The sequence below is a fragment of the Scyliorhinus torazame genome, chromosome 22, assembly GCF_047496885.1.
Source record: "Scyliorhinus torazame isolate Kashiwa2021f chromosome 22, sScyTor2.1, whole genome shotgun sequence".
Taxonomy (NCBI): Eukaryota; Metazoa; Chordata; class Chondrichthyes; order Carcharhiniformes; family Scyliorhinidae; genus Scyliorhinus; species Scyliorhinus torazame.
The window spans coordinates 81,682,169-81,701,250 of NC_092728.1; the positions used below are offsets into that span (position 1 = coordinate 81,682,169).

At 48.7% G+C, this 19,082-nt stretch overlaps 1 protein-coding gene across 1 annotated transcript in view; it reads left to right on the forward strand.

Moving 5' to 3' along the window:
- Positions 1-19,082, forward strand: part of olfml2a (olfactomedin-like 2A) — a 96,168-nt gene that overhangs the window by 19,094 nt on the left and 57,992 nt on the right. Inside the window, exon 2 of the mRNA XM_072488441.1 lies at positions 18,508-18,771. Coding sequence (XP_072344542.1) covers positions 18,508-18,771 — 264 coding nt within the window. The remainder of the gene's footprint in view (positions 1-18,507; positions 18,772-19,082) is intronic.

The window sequence follows — 19,082 nt, forward strand, 5'->3', positions numbered from 1 at the left end:
TTTACCAATACACCTCAGGATAAGATTTGGTCTCTCCCTCCATCAAGATCAAGGGCTTTTCACAGTAACTTCATTGAAGCCTACTTGTGACAATAAGTGATTATTATTATCAACGTAGAACTCCTACCAAACGTGAAACATTTCCCCTGCCTCTAAGGCTGACATTGATGCGGAGATCCAACATTGTATCTAATCCATGAGTGCCTCCTTCGGATGCTTAAGGACGAGAGTCTTTTATGACTGTGACAGCTGTGCTGACACCATGATCCTCGTGTACAAGGTGGTGGCCCTCTCAACACCTCTGTATGGCTCAGAAACTTGGGGCGCGATTCTCCGATCGCGGGACAAAGTGTCCGCGCCGTCGTGAACCCCATTCCAAACGTGCCGGCGCAAATGGCGCCGATACACCCGCACCTCGGAGAATCGCGCGCCGGCGTCGGGGCGGCATGGCGCGGTTGCGGTGATTCTCCAGCCCGGCGCGGGTCTGGGAGAATCGCGCCCCTTGACTATGTACAGGCGCCACCTCAAGGCCCTGTAGATCAACGCTGTCTGAGATGGATTCTCTGCATCAGTTGGGAGGACAAGTCTACTAACATCAGTGTCTTTGAAAGAGCCAAGAGCACCAGCATCGAGGCTTTGATCATCTGAAACCAACTCCACGGGCCCGGTTATGTGCTCAGGGTTCAGAGTCTCGACTGCCAAATAAATTCTTCTTCGTCTAGCTCAAGGAACGTTCCCAAGCAGGAGGACAAAGGAAGCGTTTCAAAGACACTGTGAAGACTTACCTCAAGAAATGCAACATTGATGTCAACACCTGGGAGACCCATTCTCAGACGAGACCTATGTGGAAAAACCTACTGATCGAAGGGACACAATTCTTTAAGGACACCCAACGGCCAGAGGAGGCCCGAAAAAGGAGCCTGAGAAAGGAATACTACAATCTAGAGTCCAGAGACCGATGCCACCTCCCAGAAAACCTGCCAAGTGTGCAGACGAAGGTGCGGCTCTAGGATCGGGCTAACCAGCCATGTGAGGACCCACAGAACCCACAACCAGTAGCACAAAGTTCCTTAGGTGAGCGATCATACTCGTTAGTGAGTGATCGCTGAAGAAGATTGTTTTTTAAACTTAATGTGACAATGCATTTGTTCAAGGTCCTTTGTCCTTATTCAGAAGAAATTAGCTCTTAGAAATATTCAATAAAATATGTCCTTCCGTACTTAACTTCAAGTATATCATGTAATTTTCAAGAAGAAGGTAAAAAGTGAGAAATAGTAGCAGATTTTCACTATATTTACTTTCAGCTAGCCAAGCGATCAGTCAATTATCATGAATATCAATGAATACCCGTCATAATTATATAATCTTACCAGACAAGAAAAATGCATTTATATAATGAGTGAAATCTTATATAATAAAGTGGATCAGACAGATGTCAAACATGCAGTAATAGGGGCAGGTTATAAATTTGTAAAGTTGCCATCGTCCCAGATGACTGTAGGCTGCTTTCCCTTTTGTCAGGGTGAACTGACTGGTGGTAATTTAGCCTGAGGATAACCACACCTCGGGCAAGGAGCAAGGTTGAGAAGGCTGGTATTGGAATTGATCCCGTACTGTTGACCTTACTCTGCATCACACACCAGCTCTCCTGCCAACTGAGCTAAACCAGCCCTAAGTGTGCTGATTGCAAGTCCATTTATATGAAAAACAACAGCCAAAACATTGACACTGGATGCAGGAAAAAGAGAGCAAAACAAATTGCAAACTCATGTACAGAAAAAAGAATGAGGCAGATTGCAACAGTTATGTACAAGAAAAAGAGAGTGAGACAAATAGTTAAAATATATGCAGGGAAGAGAGACTGAGACAGATTGCAAACTTATTCCAGTAAATTGAAAATTACTAGTGAAGTAGAAATAGGTCATATTTATGAACAAAGAGACCAGGTCATAAGGGAGCAGGATTTGGATATTCCTTTCATCCTGGTAGAGAAGAACCTGACCACAATTTGTACTCTTTCCCTGATGACACATGTAAAATCAAAACGCACAATATGTGGAATTACATGAGTCAGCCCCATGTGTCCTGCTATTTCACAGCTCAGTCTACAGGGGCATTAATACATTTACTTTCAGCTAACCAAGCCATCAGTAGGCTGGTTTAGCACACTGGGCTAAATAGCTGGCTTTTAAAGCAGACCAAGGCAGGCCAGCAGCATCGTTCAATTCCTGTAGCAGCCTCCCCGAACAGGTGCCGGAATGTGGCTACAAGGGGCTTTTCACAGTAACTTCATTGAAGCCTACTTGTGACAATAAGTGATTTTCATTTCATTTTCATTTTTTCAGTAGAATATCATGTCTACTGGAGGTAAGCTGACACCCTAACGCCACAGCAATTGTTAGTAATTATAAACATAGAATCCTTACAGTGCAAAAGGATGCCATGTATTTATTTGAACAGAAAACGACACAAATAAAAATCAACTTTATAAAAAAACTATATCCAGTTTCTACATGGCCTATTTTCAATTTGATGAAAGAAGCACTAGACCCTTTGACGAGTACAAAAGAATATGTTGGACTTCCGGTTGCAGCCATGCCTGGGGAGGTCACACGTTTGGCAGCTTTTGGGCCCTTTAAAGAAGCCCCAGTGGCACTTGGACGACGATTCCCGGTGTGGGAAGGCAGCAGTGAGGTTCCCCCAGCACTGTATGGAGTGGACCAGGAGCGGAGCGGTCAAAAAAGCGGCACTGGAAAAGAGAGGAGAGCGGGTGCGGAAAAGCAAGATGGCGGCGGGTGGAGACCAGGCAGCGTGGGCTCAGTGGTCGTGGGAGCAGCAGGAGTTTCTGAAAAGCTGCTTTGCGGAGTTGAAGGCGGAGATGTTTGCCCCCATGAAGGCGTCGATCGAGAGGCTGGTGGAGACCCAGAGGGCGCAGGGGACGGCGATTAAGGAGGTGCAGCAAAAAGCCTCTGATAACGAGGATGAGATCCTGGGCCTGGCGGTGAAAGTGGAGGCGCACGAGGCACTGCATATAAAATGGCAGGAGAGGTTCGAGGACCTGGAAAACAGGTCGAGGAGGAAGATTCTGCGGATTCTGGGTCTCCCTGAAGGCGTGGAGGGGTCGGATGTTGGGGCGTACGTGGCTACGATGCTGGGCACGCTGATGGGCGCGGGAGCCTTCCCAAGGCCTCTGGAGCTGGATGGGGCACACAGAGTCCTGGCAAGGAGGCCAAGGGCGAATGAGCCGCCGAGGGCTGTGGTGGTGAGGTTTCACTGTTTCACCGACAAGGAGTGTATCCTGAGGTGGGCGAAGAAGGAGCGGAGCAGCAGGTGGGAGAACGCTGAAATCCTCATCTACCAGGACTGGAGTGCAGAGCTGGTCAAGAAGAGGGCAGGATTCAACCGGGCCAAGTCGGTTCTCCATCGAAAGGGGGTGAAGTTTGGGCTGTTGCCCAAGGGGGGGGTGGGGGGTGGGGGGGGCAGGGCGGCGGGAGGGGGGACTTCGAAACGGTACTGGACCCGGCACTGGATCGATCTAGGTCGAGGTCGGGCAGGAGGCCAGCTGCGGCCAAGGTTCTGAGGGGGGTTATGGATCAGATGGGTGGGGGGAGGGGGTGGGGGTGGGAGTGGATCCGTGGAGGTTTGCCAGGCCAGCGGCGAGAGAGTTCTCCTTTTCCCATGTGCACAAGGCCTATTCACGGATAGACTACTTCGTGGTGAGTATGGCGTTGATCCCAAGAGTGGAGGGGACGGAGTACTCGGCCAACGCGATCTCGGATCATGCCCCGCCCTGGGTGGAGCTGGAGTTGGGGGAGGAGAGGGGCCAGCGCCCGCTGTGGCGAATGGATGTGGGACTGTTGGCAGATGAGGAGGTCTGTGGGCGGGTCCGGGGGTACATTCAAAGGTACATAGAGGTCAATGATAATGGGGAGGTACTGGTGAGTGTGGTCTGGGAGGCGCTGAAGGCGGTGGTCAGGGGAGAGCTAATCTCAATCAGGGCTCACAGGGAGAAGAGGGAGAGGATGGAGAGGAGAGATTGGTGGGGGAGATACTGAGGGTGGATAGGAGATACGCGGAATCCCCTGAAGAAGGGCTGCTGAAGGAGCGCCGGAGCCTCCAAACAGAGTTTGACTTGCTGACTACGGGGACAGCTAAGGCCCAGTGGAGGAAGGTGCAGGGGGCAGCGTACGAGTATGGGGAGTAGGCGAGTCGGATGCTGGCGCATCAGCTACGTAGGAAGGAGGCGGCTAGGGAAATTGGAGGAATCAGGGACAGAGGGGGGAACACGGTGCAGAGTCCAGCCAAAATAAATGAGGTCTTTAGGGATTTCTACGGGAACCAATTGAGGTTCCCGAGGGTGGAGGAGGGACAGGTCGAAGGTTTGGGGGCCCTGATCGGGATGGAGGAGCTGGTTAAGGGGTTGGGGAGCATGCAGGTGGGCAAGGCCCCGGGGCCGGATGGGTTCCCGGTCGAGTTCTATAGGAAGTTTGTGGAACTGTTGGGTCCGTTGCTGGTGAGAATCTTCAACGAGGCGAAGGAAGAAGGGATTCTTCCCCCGACGATGTCTCGGGCACTGATCTCGCTTATCCTCAAGCGGGAAAAGGACCCCCTGCAGTGTGGCTCGTATAGGCCGATTTTGCTCCTCAATGTGGACGCTAAGTTGCTGGCGAAAGTCCTGGCCTCTAGGATTGAGGATTGTGTCCCAGGAGGACCAGACGGGGTTTGTGAAGGGCAGGCAATTGAATGCAAATGTGCGGAGGCTCCTGAATGTGATCATGATGCCCTCGGTGGGGGGGGGGGAGGCGAAAGTGGTGGCGGCAATGGACGCGGAGAAGGCCTTTGATCGGGTGGAGTGGGAGTACCTGTGGGAAGTGCTGGTCATGTTTGGGTTCGGGGAGGGGTTCATATGGTGGGTCAAATTGTTGTACCAGGCCCCCGGTGGCGAGCGTATCGACAAATCGGCTGAGGTCAGAGTACTTCAGACTGTACCGTGGGACGAGACAGGGGTGCCCCCTGTCCCCCCTGCTGTTTGCCCTGGCAATTGAGCCGCTGGCCATGGCACTAAGGGAGTCTAGAAATTGGAGGGTGTTGATACGGGGAGCGGAGGAACATCGGGTCTCATTATATGCAGATGACCTGCTTTTGTATATCGCGGATCCAGTGGAGATGGCAGAGGTCATGCAGACTCTTAGGGAGTTTGGAGACTCCTCGGGATACAAGCTTAATGTTGGGAAGAGTGAGCTCTTTGTGGTGCATGCGAGGGGTCAGGAAAGGAGGCTGGAGGAGCTGCCGCTCACGAGGGTGGAGAGGAGTTTCCGGTATTTGGGTATCCAGGTGGCCGGGAGTTGGGGGGGTCCTGCATGAGCTTAACTTGGCGCGGTTGGTAGACCAGATTGAGGAGGACTTTAGGAGATGGGATGTGTTGCCACTCTCCCTGGCGGGTAGGGTGCAGTCCGTTAAGATGACGGTCCTCCCTAGGTTCTTGTTCGTGTTCCAGTGCCTGCCTATTCTCATCTCCAAGCGAGTGAGCAAGAGCATTATGGGGTTTGTATGGGCAAGAAAGACCCCGAGGATTAAGAGACTGTTCTTGGAGCGCAGTCGGGGGGGTCCGGGGGGGGTCGGAGGGGGCTGATGCTGCCAAATTTGTGTAGCTATTACTGGGGAGCTAATGTGGCAATGATTCGGAAATGGGTAATGGAGGGAGAGGGGGCGTGGAAAAGACTAGAGGCAGCGTCATGTGTAGGTACTAGCCTGGGGTCACTGGTGACGGCACCGTTGCTGCTACCGCCGACGCGGTACACCACGAGCCCGGTGGTGGCGGCGACATTGAGGATCTGGTGGCAGTGGAGACGGCACAGGGGGGAGGTGGGGGCCTCAGTCTGGTCCCCGATACGGAACCATAGGTTTGCACCGGGCAGGATGGATGGCGGATTCCTAAGTTGGCATCGGGCGGGAATTGAAAGAATGGGGGACCTATTTATTGACAGGACTTTTGCTCGTCTGTGGGCGCTGAAGGGGAAATTTGGGTTACCCCCGGGAAATGCCTTCAGGTATATGCAGGTTAGGGCGTTTGTGAGGAGGCAGGTAGGGGAATTCCCGCTGCTGCCTGTCGGAGGATACAGGACAGGGTGATTTCGGGTGTGTGGGTCAGAGAGGGTAAGGTCTCGGCGATATACCAGGAGCTGCAGGAGGCGGAGGAAGCCTCGGTGGAGGAGCTGAAGGGCAGGTGGGAGGAGGAGCTGGGTGAGGAGCTGGATGAGGGCCTGTGGGCTGACGCCCTGGGCCCTCCTCGTCTTGTGCCAGGCTCAGCCTGATCCAGTTTAAAGTGGTGCACAGGGCGCATATGACAGGGGAGAGGATGTGTACTTTTTTGGGGTAGTGGACAGGTGTGTCAGGTGTTCGGGGAGCCCAGCAAACCACGCCCATATGTTCTGGGCGTGTCCGGCGCTTGCAGGGTTTTGGAGGGGTTTCGCAAAGGCTATGTCCAAGGTCTTGGATACTCGGGTAAAACCGAGCTGGGGGATAGCAATATTTGGGGGTGTCAGACGAGCCGGGAGTGCAGGAGCCGAAAGAGGCCGGAGTTCTGGCCTTTGCCTTTTTGGTAGCCCGGAGAAGGATCTTACTAATGTGGAGGGATGCGAAGCCCCCAAGTGTGGAGGCTTAGATCAATGACATGGCGGGGTTTCTCAGGTTGGAGAAGATAAAGTTTGCCTTGCAGGGGTCTGTGCAGGGGTTCTCCAGGCAGTGGCAACCGTTCCTTGACTTTCTTGCGGGATGCTAGGTGGAGGTCAATAGCAGCAGCAACCCGGGGGGGGGGGGGGTTTCGTGTTTTGGTTTATGTAAGGGGCGTTTGCCCCATTTTGTTCTTAATTTGTTAAATCGTTTAAGGGTTAGAGGATTAAGTTGCTTTGTTTGTTGGCGTATTGCCCTTTTTACTTTTCTTTTGTATATTTTCTTTCCTTTTTGGAAAACTTTGATTGAACATATTTTTAAAAAAAACAAAAGAATATGTTATTGATGTTTCCACTCGACAACTGTTGAACAAGGGGCAGGACGCCCCCACCCCGGCATGTGTTGTGGCTGTGGCAATGGTCTGCCATTGGCTGCCTGCAGGATCTTACGGTCTCGCCGCTCGCAATGGGGTTTTCCATTGTTCACACCCTCCACTACCGGGGAATCCGCACAGGGTGGGAGTCGCCGTCAGCGGGACCGGAAGATCCCAACGGTGGGAACAGCTGGAAAATCCCACCCCAAATTGAATTCTTGGCCTGAATGTTTTGGGCACGTGATAGCTCGGGAGTGACATGAAATATGTTCCCAGCCACAGTCGACCCCGGAGCGCAATTCCATGCTCACTAGCCAGTTAACGGCTATCCGGCATGGAATGCGGTGAAAGATTGGACACTGTCAGGGAGCGTGGGAAGAGGGCAGGCATAGGGAAAAGGGAGTATACCTGCTGGCGTTTATATTGTGCTTCCTCAGGGGGACAGCGCAATTGTCTCAGGGAGGTGACCTGTGAAAAATAAATAGCGATGGAAAAACTATGCAAAGAATGTAGAGGCACCACATTGAAACACAAACCTCAGTCCCCAGACAACATTTTAGATTTTATTTCAGCCCTGACATCACATCTCGCCCTGGGTCAATGTTGAAGGTAAACCGTAAAGGCTGCCTGGCCACTCAACCCGCGACCAACCATAAAGCAAACAGGTCACATAAAATTGTGCTCCATGGCCCCTTAATGGGCTAAATTGCCTGCTTGATTGTCAGTGGGCACGCTTCTGACTCATGCGCCCTCCTACTCAAATATTGCTTGAGTGCAGAATAATGTCACGACAAATGCTCAACGGCTTCTCGCATAATTTCATGCACTTCCAGGTTCAGCAGGCGCTTGTCCGAGCAACGTAAAATTATGGCCCTTGGTTCGTATCACATCGACCTATGATGAATTGCAGCTAAGCACTTCACTGTCTTCTTGTGATTACTAAAAAGTTGTAATTTCCCAGCTCCAAGTTTTAGCTAACATAAACTTATGGACGGCGTTTTTTGTGGAATATTACCAAATAATATAAGATGTCTTTAAAATCTACATTCACAAATACTCTAGCGTGAAGTTCTACCATCACCGTTCAAGTTGCTTTCTGCTTACTCCAGTTCCCAACTAAGTGTTAACCATATGCAAATATTGCTTTGTAATTTGTCACCAGATGACTACAGGAACTTGCTATTAAGTCAATCATGGGTTCCTTCCACAGTTTGGTAACCACATACTAGCTGTCATCACAACGTGTCGTCAGGACCTGTATACTCATTTTTTCAATGTGGCCCTATTCTTGTTTTGGTGTTGGTATTTCTTCAGTGAATCCCTGGGCTGGAATCTCCGATTCTGGGGCTATGTCCCCAGACCGGCGCGGGAACGGAATGGCGCAAAACAGCCACCGATTCCCTCATTTGCTGGGGTCTAGCAGGACGGCAGCGTAGAGCATCCAGCTCTAGCTCCCGATACGACCCGGAGAATTGGCAGGTCCATGGCCACGCATGCGTACGGCGGCAGCCTGCAGCAGCCGCACCGTGCTACATGGCGCCAGCCGCTCGTGGACCCGGCCCGCGAAATAGTCCCCCCCTTTGGCCGGTTTGTGCGCCCGAACCACATCCTCCAAAGTGCCCCCAGCCCCGAATAATGTCTCCCCCTGCCCATGGATCGGCCCTCCCCCGACTGTGGAGTCGCTGGACTGAGTCCGCAGCAACCATGCTGAGTTCCCGACAGGTGAGACCACACGTGTCCCACGCCGTTGGGAACTCAGCCAGTCGGGGGCAGAGCATCGGGAGCGGGCCTCAGGCAACGTGTTGAGGCCGTCGATACATATTCCTAGAGTATGCTGCTTTGGAGGGGGCGGAGCATTGTGGAAGCAGCGCCGCCCGCGATTTGGTTGGGAACTCGGGTTCTCCAGCCGGTCGCCGTACACGATTTTGGCATCGGCGACCGGAGAATCCAGCCCCCTATTCTTGTTTTGGTGGTGGTGTGTTACAGTTGCCCCAGAGAGTCTGAGGTTCTGCAGCAAAGTGTATTTAATTTACAAGCATGTTGTAGTCCGGAGCTATGGATGGTCATGGTAGAAGCTCCAATGTTTTTTACCATCATAAGGCTGACCAGGGATCTCTCCTACTCTTACCGCCTGCCATTGAGATGTATTGGAAGGATTTGCAGGTTGATACTCAACTTGTTTGGCCACATTACGAATACACCTTCCTTGGCTATCAAGTCCTGGGCTAGGACTTGAAACTGGAGATTCTGGCTCAGAAGCAAGGGTGCTACCCACTGCGCTACAAGATTTTCATAATTGTTTCAGACAGCCCCTTTTCTTGTTTATGATGTCCCCATTTCTTGCTTCAGATGTATCTTTGATGCTCATTATTCCTTAGATAAGAGTAGTTCAGCAAACTTATCAGTTATCCATGCATACATTCACTCTCCCATATAAATACTGCAGCTAATACAATGGGCTGGATTCTCCAGCGTCGGGATGCTCCATTTTGCCGGCGGCCCGGAGGTTTCCCGATGGCGTGGGGTGGCAACCCCATTGAGCAGCCGGCCACACGGAGCACTCTGCCAGAATGCTGTACCAGAAATCTGGCGCGGTGGGACGGAGAATCCAGCTCAATGTTTCCGGCATTTCTTGTTTACAGTGTTTTAATAAAATTTGACTCAAATGTTTTTGATAGATTGGACACCAAAACAAAGTTCTAATGTGTTGCGCTGAGAAGCATACAGTGTTACGAGACTAGAAGTTATGCTGAGATGAACATTTGACATTATGTGGTCTTTAGTTTGAAAAGACTGAAGCCAAAGAAACATTTCCTGAGGGAATATAGAGATATTCTTTCAAACAAGAACTCCAGGAATTGGGCATGTTCACTCTAGCAAACTATTAAAATTTGCTCACCACATTTTGAGCAGTAGATAAAACAAAAGTGAATTAACAGCTATTTAGCTTATGTGCTAGTACTGCAGCAAGCATTGTTGAACATTCTCTCCCAAATGCCAGGAAACTAATGTCGACACCCATTCACAGTCAGACAATTAGTTTCTCGACATACATACTACTTGGAGTCACAGTAGTTATTAATTTTAACAAAAGAGACAAACACACTTGACACAAGGGTTCAAATTCGGCTATTCACAAATAAATCCCAATTAGATCAATTTGTGTGAAGTTGTATCAGGGTCTGAAATGTAAATTACAAAACAAAATAAATTGTGATTTACAAAATACCTAGAGACTGTGAATATCATTTAGAAAACATTCATTTAATCCAGGGTTTTGCAAAATCAGGGTGGCGACCCGCGGGTGGATCGCGGGCAGGTGTCAGGAGGGTCGCAGAGCCATCGGTTATGGCGATCCCAATCACGGGAAGAACATCCCAACTGGCGCAACCGGCTTTTAAGAATGACTGCCGCGGGCAGTCCCCGATTGGTTGCGGTGTTTGAGGTGGTAGGGAAGAGCGAGGCTGGGCTGTGTGATGCTCACCGTATGCGCAGCAGGGGTGGGGACAGGGGCTGACGGGCGTCCATGTGGGCGAGTGATGCTAATGTTGGAGGCCCCAGTTTGGAGCTCCGCTCAGTTTCTCACCCTCTGCCCGCTGCTCGGCTTGTCCCCCACCACCGATCGGCAGTATGAGACCTGCAGTCCGTGGTTAAGCTGCTCAACAGTTGGCACAATGTCCGCTTGCAGTCCCACGATGTGAAGTACTGGTCGGGAAGTGGTCAGCAGTCTGAGACTGAGGTGGATGCAGCTATTGGACAGTGAAAAGGAAGCCAGGCCAGGTTTGTTGGCGAGGAATACCAATCAAATGAGGCCAGTCAATAGGGCTGACACATGTCAATATGGGACGAAACCTACAGTATTCACTTTGTGTCACCACACTCTGGAAACCCAGAAGTAAATACTTTTGGTGAGAATGGAGAAGGAGATGACCAAATTACCAAATTAGTCACCACATCAGAAATGTTATTGCACTCAAACACCTATTTTGTATGAAAACACGCTTTTTAAATTTTAGGCTAGTATTAGTTGAACTGCATTACGACTGATGAAGTAGACACAAGCTGGTATCTTGGCATACAGCTGGAATGTTGACTGACCTGCTAATCAATCTGATTAATGATTTATTAAGTGCATGCAGTACTCTCTCACTCGCTTATTCGCAACTTAGTGTTCCAACTGTTATAAACACGGGATCGCCTATTAGAATTGAATATGATTTGGGCAGCACGGTAGCACAAGTGGATAGCACTGTGGCTTCATATCGCCAGGGTCCAGGGTTCAATTCCTGGTTTGGGTCATTGTCTGTGTGGAGTTTGCACGTTCTCCCTGTGTCTGCGTGGGTTTCCTCTGGGTGCTCCGGTTTCCCCCCACAGTCCAAAGACGTGCAGGTTAGGTGGATTGGCCATGATAAATTGCCATTAGTGACCAAAAAGGTTAGGAGGAGTTATTGGGTTACGGGGATAGGGTGGAAGTGAGGGCTTAAGTGGGTCGGTGCAGGCTCGATGGGCCGAATGGCCTCCTTCTGCACTGTATGTTCTATGATGGACAGCTCCGACATTTTTGTGGACATGTTCCTTGATTTTTAGTTTATTCTTTCTCTTATTTTTATGCTGAGTTATGAAATTGGATTGTGACATAAAATACCATTTTGGATGAGTTGTGATTACTGTGGAGCCCTACAACTGCAGCCAAATAACTACTAATCAACATTTGAGTAATATGCTTCCATAAAAGTATAAGTTCATCAGATATATATTCCACAAAATTAAAACAAGTCATTAAGAAAACAAAAGGAAGCTTTGTTTGCAAATCTGAACTAGGAAGTAAAAAGATAACTTCCATTAGTCAGGTAACATTGTCGTCGGCAAGTCAGTTTATATGAGCGGGATTCAACTAAATGGGAACAAAGTCCCATAGTGAGTACGTTTAGCCGCATGTTTCCTGGCGCTCGCAGCACCAAGAAACACATGGCTATAAAATGCCACTTGCGGGGAATGCAACTCAGCGGGGAATGTGCAGTTGAGGCCACACATAGTCCCGTTTTCTACACCGAGGAGCTCTGCTGGCTGGAACTCCTCAGTATAGCGAGAGATCGGGTCGCCATTTTTAAATGGCGTCCAAGCCTCCAAGGCCTCTGAGATCCTCTCAAGCGCCAAAGCACTATGGGAGGGTCCCTGGCTCGCCTGCACCCTCCCAACACCCCCGATGTGATCACACACAAAAAATGCCAGCTTGGCACCTCGGCAGTGTCAGACTGACACTCAAGTGGCACTGTCTCATCGACAGAGCTTGAGTTTCTCTAATCTGTCCCTATAACTCGCTTTATACCCAAGATCAATTGTTCTTCTCCATAGCCTTTCCAATGCCTGCAATCTTTTTATGACGTGTCTAGGACTGAACACATTACTTTAAAGGGCCTGGTATGGAGGGCATTAGCTATGAGGAGAGGTTGAATAAACTCGGTTCGTTCTCACTGGAATGACGGAGGTTGAGGGGCGACCTGATAGAGGTCTACAAAATTATGAAGGGCATAGACAGAGTGGATAGTCAGAGGCTTTTTCCCAGGGTAGAGGGCTCAATTGCTAGGGGGGCGTAGGTTTAAGGTGCGCGGGGCAAGGTTTAGAGGAGATGTACGAAGCAAGTTTTTTACACAGAGGGTGGTGGGTGCCTGGAACTCGCTGCCGGAGGAGGTGGTGGAAGCAGGGACGATAGTGACGTTTAAGGGCATCTTAACAAATACATGAATAGGATGGGAATAGAGGGATACGGACCCCGGAAGTGTAGAAGATTTTCGTTTGGACGGGCAGCATGGTCGGTGCAGGCTTGGAGGGCCGAAGGGCCTGATGCTGTGCTGTACTTTTCTTTGTTCTTTCTTTGTTCCTTGATGCCTGGCAAACTGGGCTCTGGTTCCCTGTTTTCTTTCTCCCTCCTTTCTTGAATACTGGGATAATGTTTGCTACTTTACAATCCATGGGGACTATTTTAGAATTTAGCAAATTCTGGAAAATCAAAATCATCCACTCTCTGTGGCTCACTTCTAAATCCCTAGAATGCAGGGCATTGTGGTGATGTGCATCACTATGGGCACACGGGGAGTTAATGTAAATACATGTAGGCTAGCTAGACACTGGAGGGAGCACCAGAGACATCACACACACCCTCTCAACCAATAGATCAGTTAGATAGGACACGACCAATGAACATTCACGATACACACAGAGATGACACGACCACAGGAGGGCATTACACCAACCCATATATAAAGGACACCACACACATGATCTGCCTCTTTCCAGTGGAGACAGTCAGTGAGTCCAGACACAGGGTTGATTCAATATCACTCCCACCACGTGGATTGCAGCAGACTGGTTAGTCAGTCTGGGTAGCTATAGTAGGATTAGCAGTAGTGTCGAACCCGAGTAATAGAAGTGTAAACAGTTTAATAAACGTGTTGAAGTTATTTCCACGTCTGAACCTTCCTTTGTCAAGTGCACCACAAGGAAGCCGCTTATGCCACACCTAGAGCATAACAAATCAGGCATCAGACCAAGGTGATTTGTCAACTTTAACTTTCATTCGGTTCTTAATTTTAAGAAACTTGAGATATTGCAACCTCCAAGAAATCTTTTACTTAGATATTATTATTGATTTGCACCATTCTAGCAGAAGGACTTACTGCCTAGGGTTATCTACAACAGCAGAATTTTCCATAGATCCCTCGGCCAGGACCGTCGCCATTTGTTTATAGAGTTGTATCCTTTGTTTATTTGAACACATTTACATGGAAATTAAACAACCTCTTTCCTGCTTCAATTGTTCCGTCAGCACCTGAGGCAATGTGACAGCAGGGGCTCTGGGTTTTCTTAAAAAAATTATTTGAAAATGATACAACTAAACCAAACATCAAACAATGAGGCAGAAACCTGTATTTTTGTCACAATTCAAAATACGTTTCAAACTGATCAACAATAGGGTTGCTAACAGTCCTGGAACGGGGTCTGGATCTCCCCCCGCTGCGGTGGCTGCTAGCCTGGGCATTTAAATTTATTGCTGCAGCAACTGCAACATCGCCAGCTGTCGGTGCACAGAAGCTTCCAGCTCAATGATATCAGCCTCCACCACCGCAGACAGGACACCAACTGATTTGCCCTTTTACAAGGGTTGGAATCAGGAGGGCTCAGAAGACAGAGGGGGAGTCTGGAGAACTTATATGTTGGAAGATAGGATTGCCAACTCGGTGTGCTCATAAAACGTTTGACCACATATTGATGATGTGATGTGACATGCTGAGTTTGCAAATGACATTGCATCTACCTTATAAAGAAGGGATCTGCTATGGTTAACCGACTTTGCATGTGATTTTGCAGTAGCAGCTGTCACACAAGACATTCTGAGAACTGGGAAGCCAGCAGGTGAAGGAAATTCACAGGTGTGAAGCTGTACTGTGGCTGGGACTCTCCTGGGCAATCCTGAAGAGTTGGCAACTCCAGAATAAAATGCCAAAATGCTTATCACTTAGAAGAATGGGGTATTTAGGATGGCTGGGGGGGGGAGGGGAGGGGGGGGGGGGGCGGCGGTGCGGGAGACTCAGGCCGGAGCACCTGCATCCAATTCCTGGCATTGGGATGAGAAGGGCTCGACACTGCGGGGGGGGGGGGGGGTGATTTAATGGAAATGAAACAGAATTCTGTTTTGGGCACGTTTAGTGGGGGTTTCCCATGAAGAATAGCCCTGCTATTAAACGGGACTCTGCTTCATTTAAAAAAATGTATGTATTTATTTTTCAAAATGTTTCCAATTAAGGGGCAATTTATCAAGGCCAATCCACCTACCCTGCACATCTTTGGATTGTGGGGCTGAGACTCATGCAGACACGGGGATCGAACCCGGTACGTTGGCACCAGGAGGCAGCAGTGCTAACCACTGCGCCGCAATGCCGCCCGACTGAGCTTCATTTTGGGGCCTTGGAAGGAATGCCCTGCTGAGGCCGCACATAGGCTTATTTCCTGCACTAACCAGCACACCTAACCAGTGCAGGAATAGATCGGGGGGCCATTTTTAAATAGCACCCCAATTTTTGGACTGCCCCCTGTGACTTCCAGACCCCACCCAATGCCCCAGTTTACCAATTAGGAACTCCACAAGCCCCCTGCACCCCACCTCATAAGGGCAGGTAAATCCTGGGCCCAATCCCTGGCACAGGCAAAATGCCAAATTGGCTCTGCCAGCCTGGCAGTGCCACCTGGGTACCTTGAACTTTCACGGTGCTTGGGTGGCATTGCCAGGCTGACAGTGCCCAGGTGGCGTCAGGAGTTGCCAGGGTACCATCTTGTCCAGAGCCCGACCTCCCGGTGGCCCCCGATCACCTGGGAGACCCCCCTCCCCCCCCGCCAAGTGCCGGTACAATTGTCCACGTTTATGGAAACCAGTGCTAAAAGACCCGCTTGGGGTTTTTGAGGCGAAGCTGTTAGATCCCGCTTTGGTAACCCCGGCACAGACATATTCAAGTGAGATTAACGACTCACTTGAATATGCAAATCTGGATCATGCCCATTAGACCATAAGACATAGGAGCAGAATTAGGCCACTTGGCCCATCGAGTCTGCTCCGCCATTCAATCATAAACATAGACATAGACATAGCTCATGGCTGACATTTTCTCATCCCCATTCTCCTGCCTTCTCCCCATAACCCCAGATCCCCTTATTAATCAAGAACAGATCTATCTCTGTCTTAAAGACACTCAGTGAATTGGCCTCCACAGCCTTCTGCGGCAAAGAGTTCCACAGATTCACCACCCTCTGGCTGAAGAAATTCCTCCTCATCTCTGTTTTAAAGGATCGTCCCTTTAATGTGAGATGGTGTCCTATGGTTCTAGTTTTTCCTCGAAGTGGAAACATCCTCTCCACACCCACTCTATCCAGGCCTCATAGTATCTTGTACGTTTCAATAAGATCCCCCCTCATCCTTCTAAACTCTCAACGAGTACAGACCCAGAGTCCTCAAACGTTCCTCATACGACAAGTTCTTCATTCCAGGGATCATTTTTGTGAACCTCCTCTGGACCCTTCCCAAGGCCAGCACATCCTTCCTTAGATATGGGGCCCAAAACTGCTCACAATACTCCAAATGGGATCTGACCAGAGCCTTATATAGCCTCAGACGTACATCCCTGGTCTTGTATTCTAGCCCTCTTGACATGAATGTTAACATTGCATTTGACTTCTTAACTGCTGACTGAACCTGCATATTAACCTGAAGAGAATCGTGAACAAGGACTCCCAAGTCCCTTTGTGCTTCTGCTTTCCAAAGCATTTCCCATTTAGAAAATAGTCCCTGCCTAGATTCCTCCTTCCAAAGTGCATAACCTCACACTTTTCCACATTGTATTTCACTTGCCACTTCATTGCCCAACTCTCCTAGTTTATCCAGGTCCTTCTGCAGCCCCCTTGCTTCCTCAATACTACCTGTCCCTCTACAGATCTTTGTATCATCTGCAAACTTAGCACCAGTGCCTTCAGTACCTTCTTCCAGATCATTAATGTATATTGTAAAACGTTGTCGTCCCAGCACAGACCCCTGAGGCACACCACTAGTCACCGGCTGCCAACCTGAAAAAGACCTCTTTATCCCCACTCTTTGCCTTCTGCCAGTCAGCCAATCCTCTATCCATGCCAGGATCTTACCCTGAACACAATGAACTCTTAACTTGTTTAACAGTCTCCTATGCGGCACCTTGTCAAAGACCTTCTGAAAATCTAAATAAATCACGTCCACTGGTTCTCCTTTGTCTAACTTGCTTGTTACCTATTCAAAGAACTCGAACAGATTTTTCAGACACGACCTCCCTTTGACAAAGCTGTGCTGACTCAGTCCTATTTTACCATGCACTTCCAAGTGCTTCACGATCTCATCTTTAATAAGACTCTTACAGATAAGTCATCTTTAATAACAGATCTTACCAATGACCGAAGTCAGGCTAACCGGTCTATAATTCCCCGTCTTCTGCCTCCTTCCCATCTTAAACATTCGCCACCTTCCAGTCCTCTGGGACCCTTCCTGCCTCCAGTGATTCCTGAAAGATCATCACTAATGCCTCTACAATTTCCTCAGCTATATCTTTCAGGACCTTGGGGTGTAGTCCATCCAGTCCAGGTGACTTATCCACCTTCAGACCTTTCAGTTTCCCCAGAACCTTCTCCTTAGTAATGGTCACTGCACTCACCTCTGCCCCCTGGTTCTCCTGGAGCTCTGGCATCCCACTGGTGTCTTCCACCGTGAAGACTGATGCAAAGTAACTATTCAGTTCGTCTGCCATTTCTTTGTTTCCTATTTTTACTTCTCCAGCCACATTTTCTAGTGGTCCAATGTCTATTTTTGTCTCTCTCTTACCTTTTATATATTGAAAAAATCTCTTCCTATATTCCTTTACTAGCTAGCTTGCACTCGTACTTCATCTTCTCCCCCATTATACTTACCTTGGTGCCCATTGCTGATTCCCTGGACTGATTGCTGTTTTTACGTTCCTGTTGCAAACCTCGCCAACTTATGAATATTCAGTAGCTGGGAAGCCCTTAAATTAGGTTAAAATTTATTAAAATGTATGGAAATGTGGCTCCCACCATTTCTGGGTGAGAACCTTGTTACATCACCGGCAAAGGGTGGGGAAAATCAGGAAACGGGATCTTGCGGGCAAAAATCTAATTTCCTGACACTGGCGGGATTTTGGGCCGTTCACGCTGACAACTAATGCGGCTACAAATCACCCCATTGTACTAGTTAATTTTTGTTATATTGGGGTTTGCTCAAGGGCAGAGCTTTTCCTTGCCCGGCATGGAAGCCCAGCTTGGAGCAGCCTGCCATTGGTTGGCTGTCAAGTGGGTTTTGAATTCTATGTAAGACTCCGAGGTTCGGTTTTGGTGGGACTGGAAGATCTCGCCGGCGAGAACGGCTAGAAAATTCCAGCCGAGGTACCTGCCTGGTAGCACTTTTGTTTCTCAGTTGTGCAAGCCTCACTTCAAAAACTATAAAGCGTACAATCCAGGCTAACACTTTAGTGCAATACCGTAAGGTCCTACATTGTTGGAGGTACCGTTTTGTTGATGAGATTAAAATTGATAACCACTCAGTCCTCTTGAGTTTACATCCCATTTTTTCAAAGAAGAGTAGGAGAATTCTACATGTGTTCTGTCCAATATTTATCCCTCAATCAATACCATCAAAACAGATTATCTGGTCATTTCTTTCACTGTTGTATGTGGACCTGGCTGTGTGCAAATTGGATGCTACATTCCTGTATTATAAAAGTAACTACCTTTCAAGAAATATTTAATTAGCTGTGGAATGCATTGGTACATGCCAGAACGTGAGAGGCTGTGAAGATAGGCCCGTAGAAAGCATGGAACCTCATTGACTTTGGTTTGTATGTTTTTACTGAACCCAATTGTTTTTACCTCCACAGTTGTTTGGGGAAAATGACCAAGTTCAGATGATTTCTGAGGGTTCTGACTGCCGTTGCAAGTGTATCATGAGACCTCTGACAAAGGACGCTTGCAGTCGCATCAGAAATGGCAGTTTACGTTTTGAAGACTTCTACGCAGTTGAAACTGTTAGCTCTGGGACAGACTGTAAGTGTTCCTGTACAGCTCCCCCATCGTCTCTCAACCCTTGTGAAAACGAGTGGAGAATGGAAAAGCTCAGAAAGCAAGCTCCAGAATTCTTTAAGGTATCCCAGAAATACAATGTCAAGTGTAAAATGTGAAAATCTAAAAGTAGTTTCTGTTGATGTCCATTAAATTTATTAATTAAATTTTATTGTGCCTGATATGTCTGTTAAATGAATATAAGGGTTATATTCTCTACAGTAAAGATAATAATAATTATGACTATAATCTTTATTGTCACAAGTAGGTTTACATTAACACAGCAATGAAGTTACTGTGAAAAGCCACTAGTCGCTACAGTCTGGCACCTGTTCGGGTACACAGAGGGAGAATTCAGAATGTCCAAATTACCTAACAGCACGTCTTTCGGGAC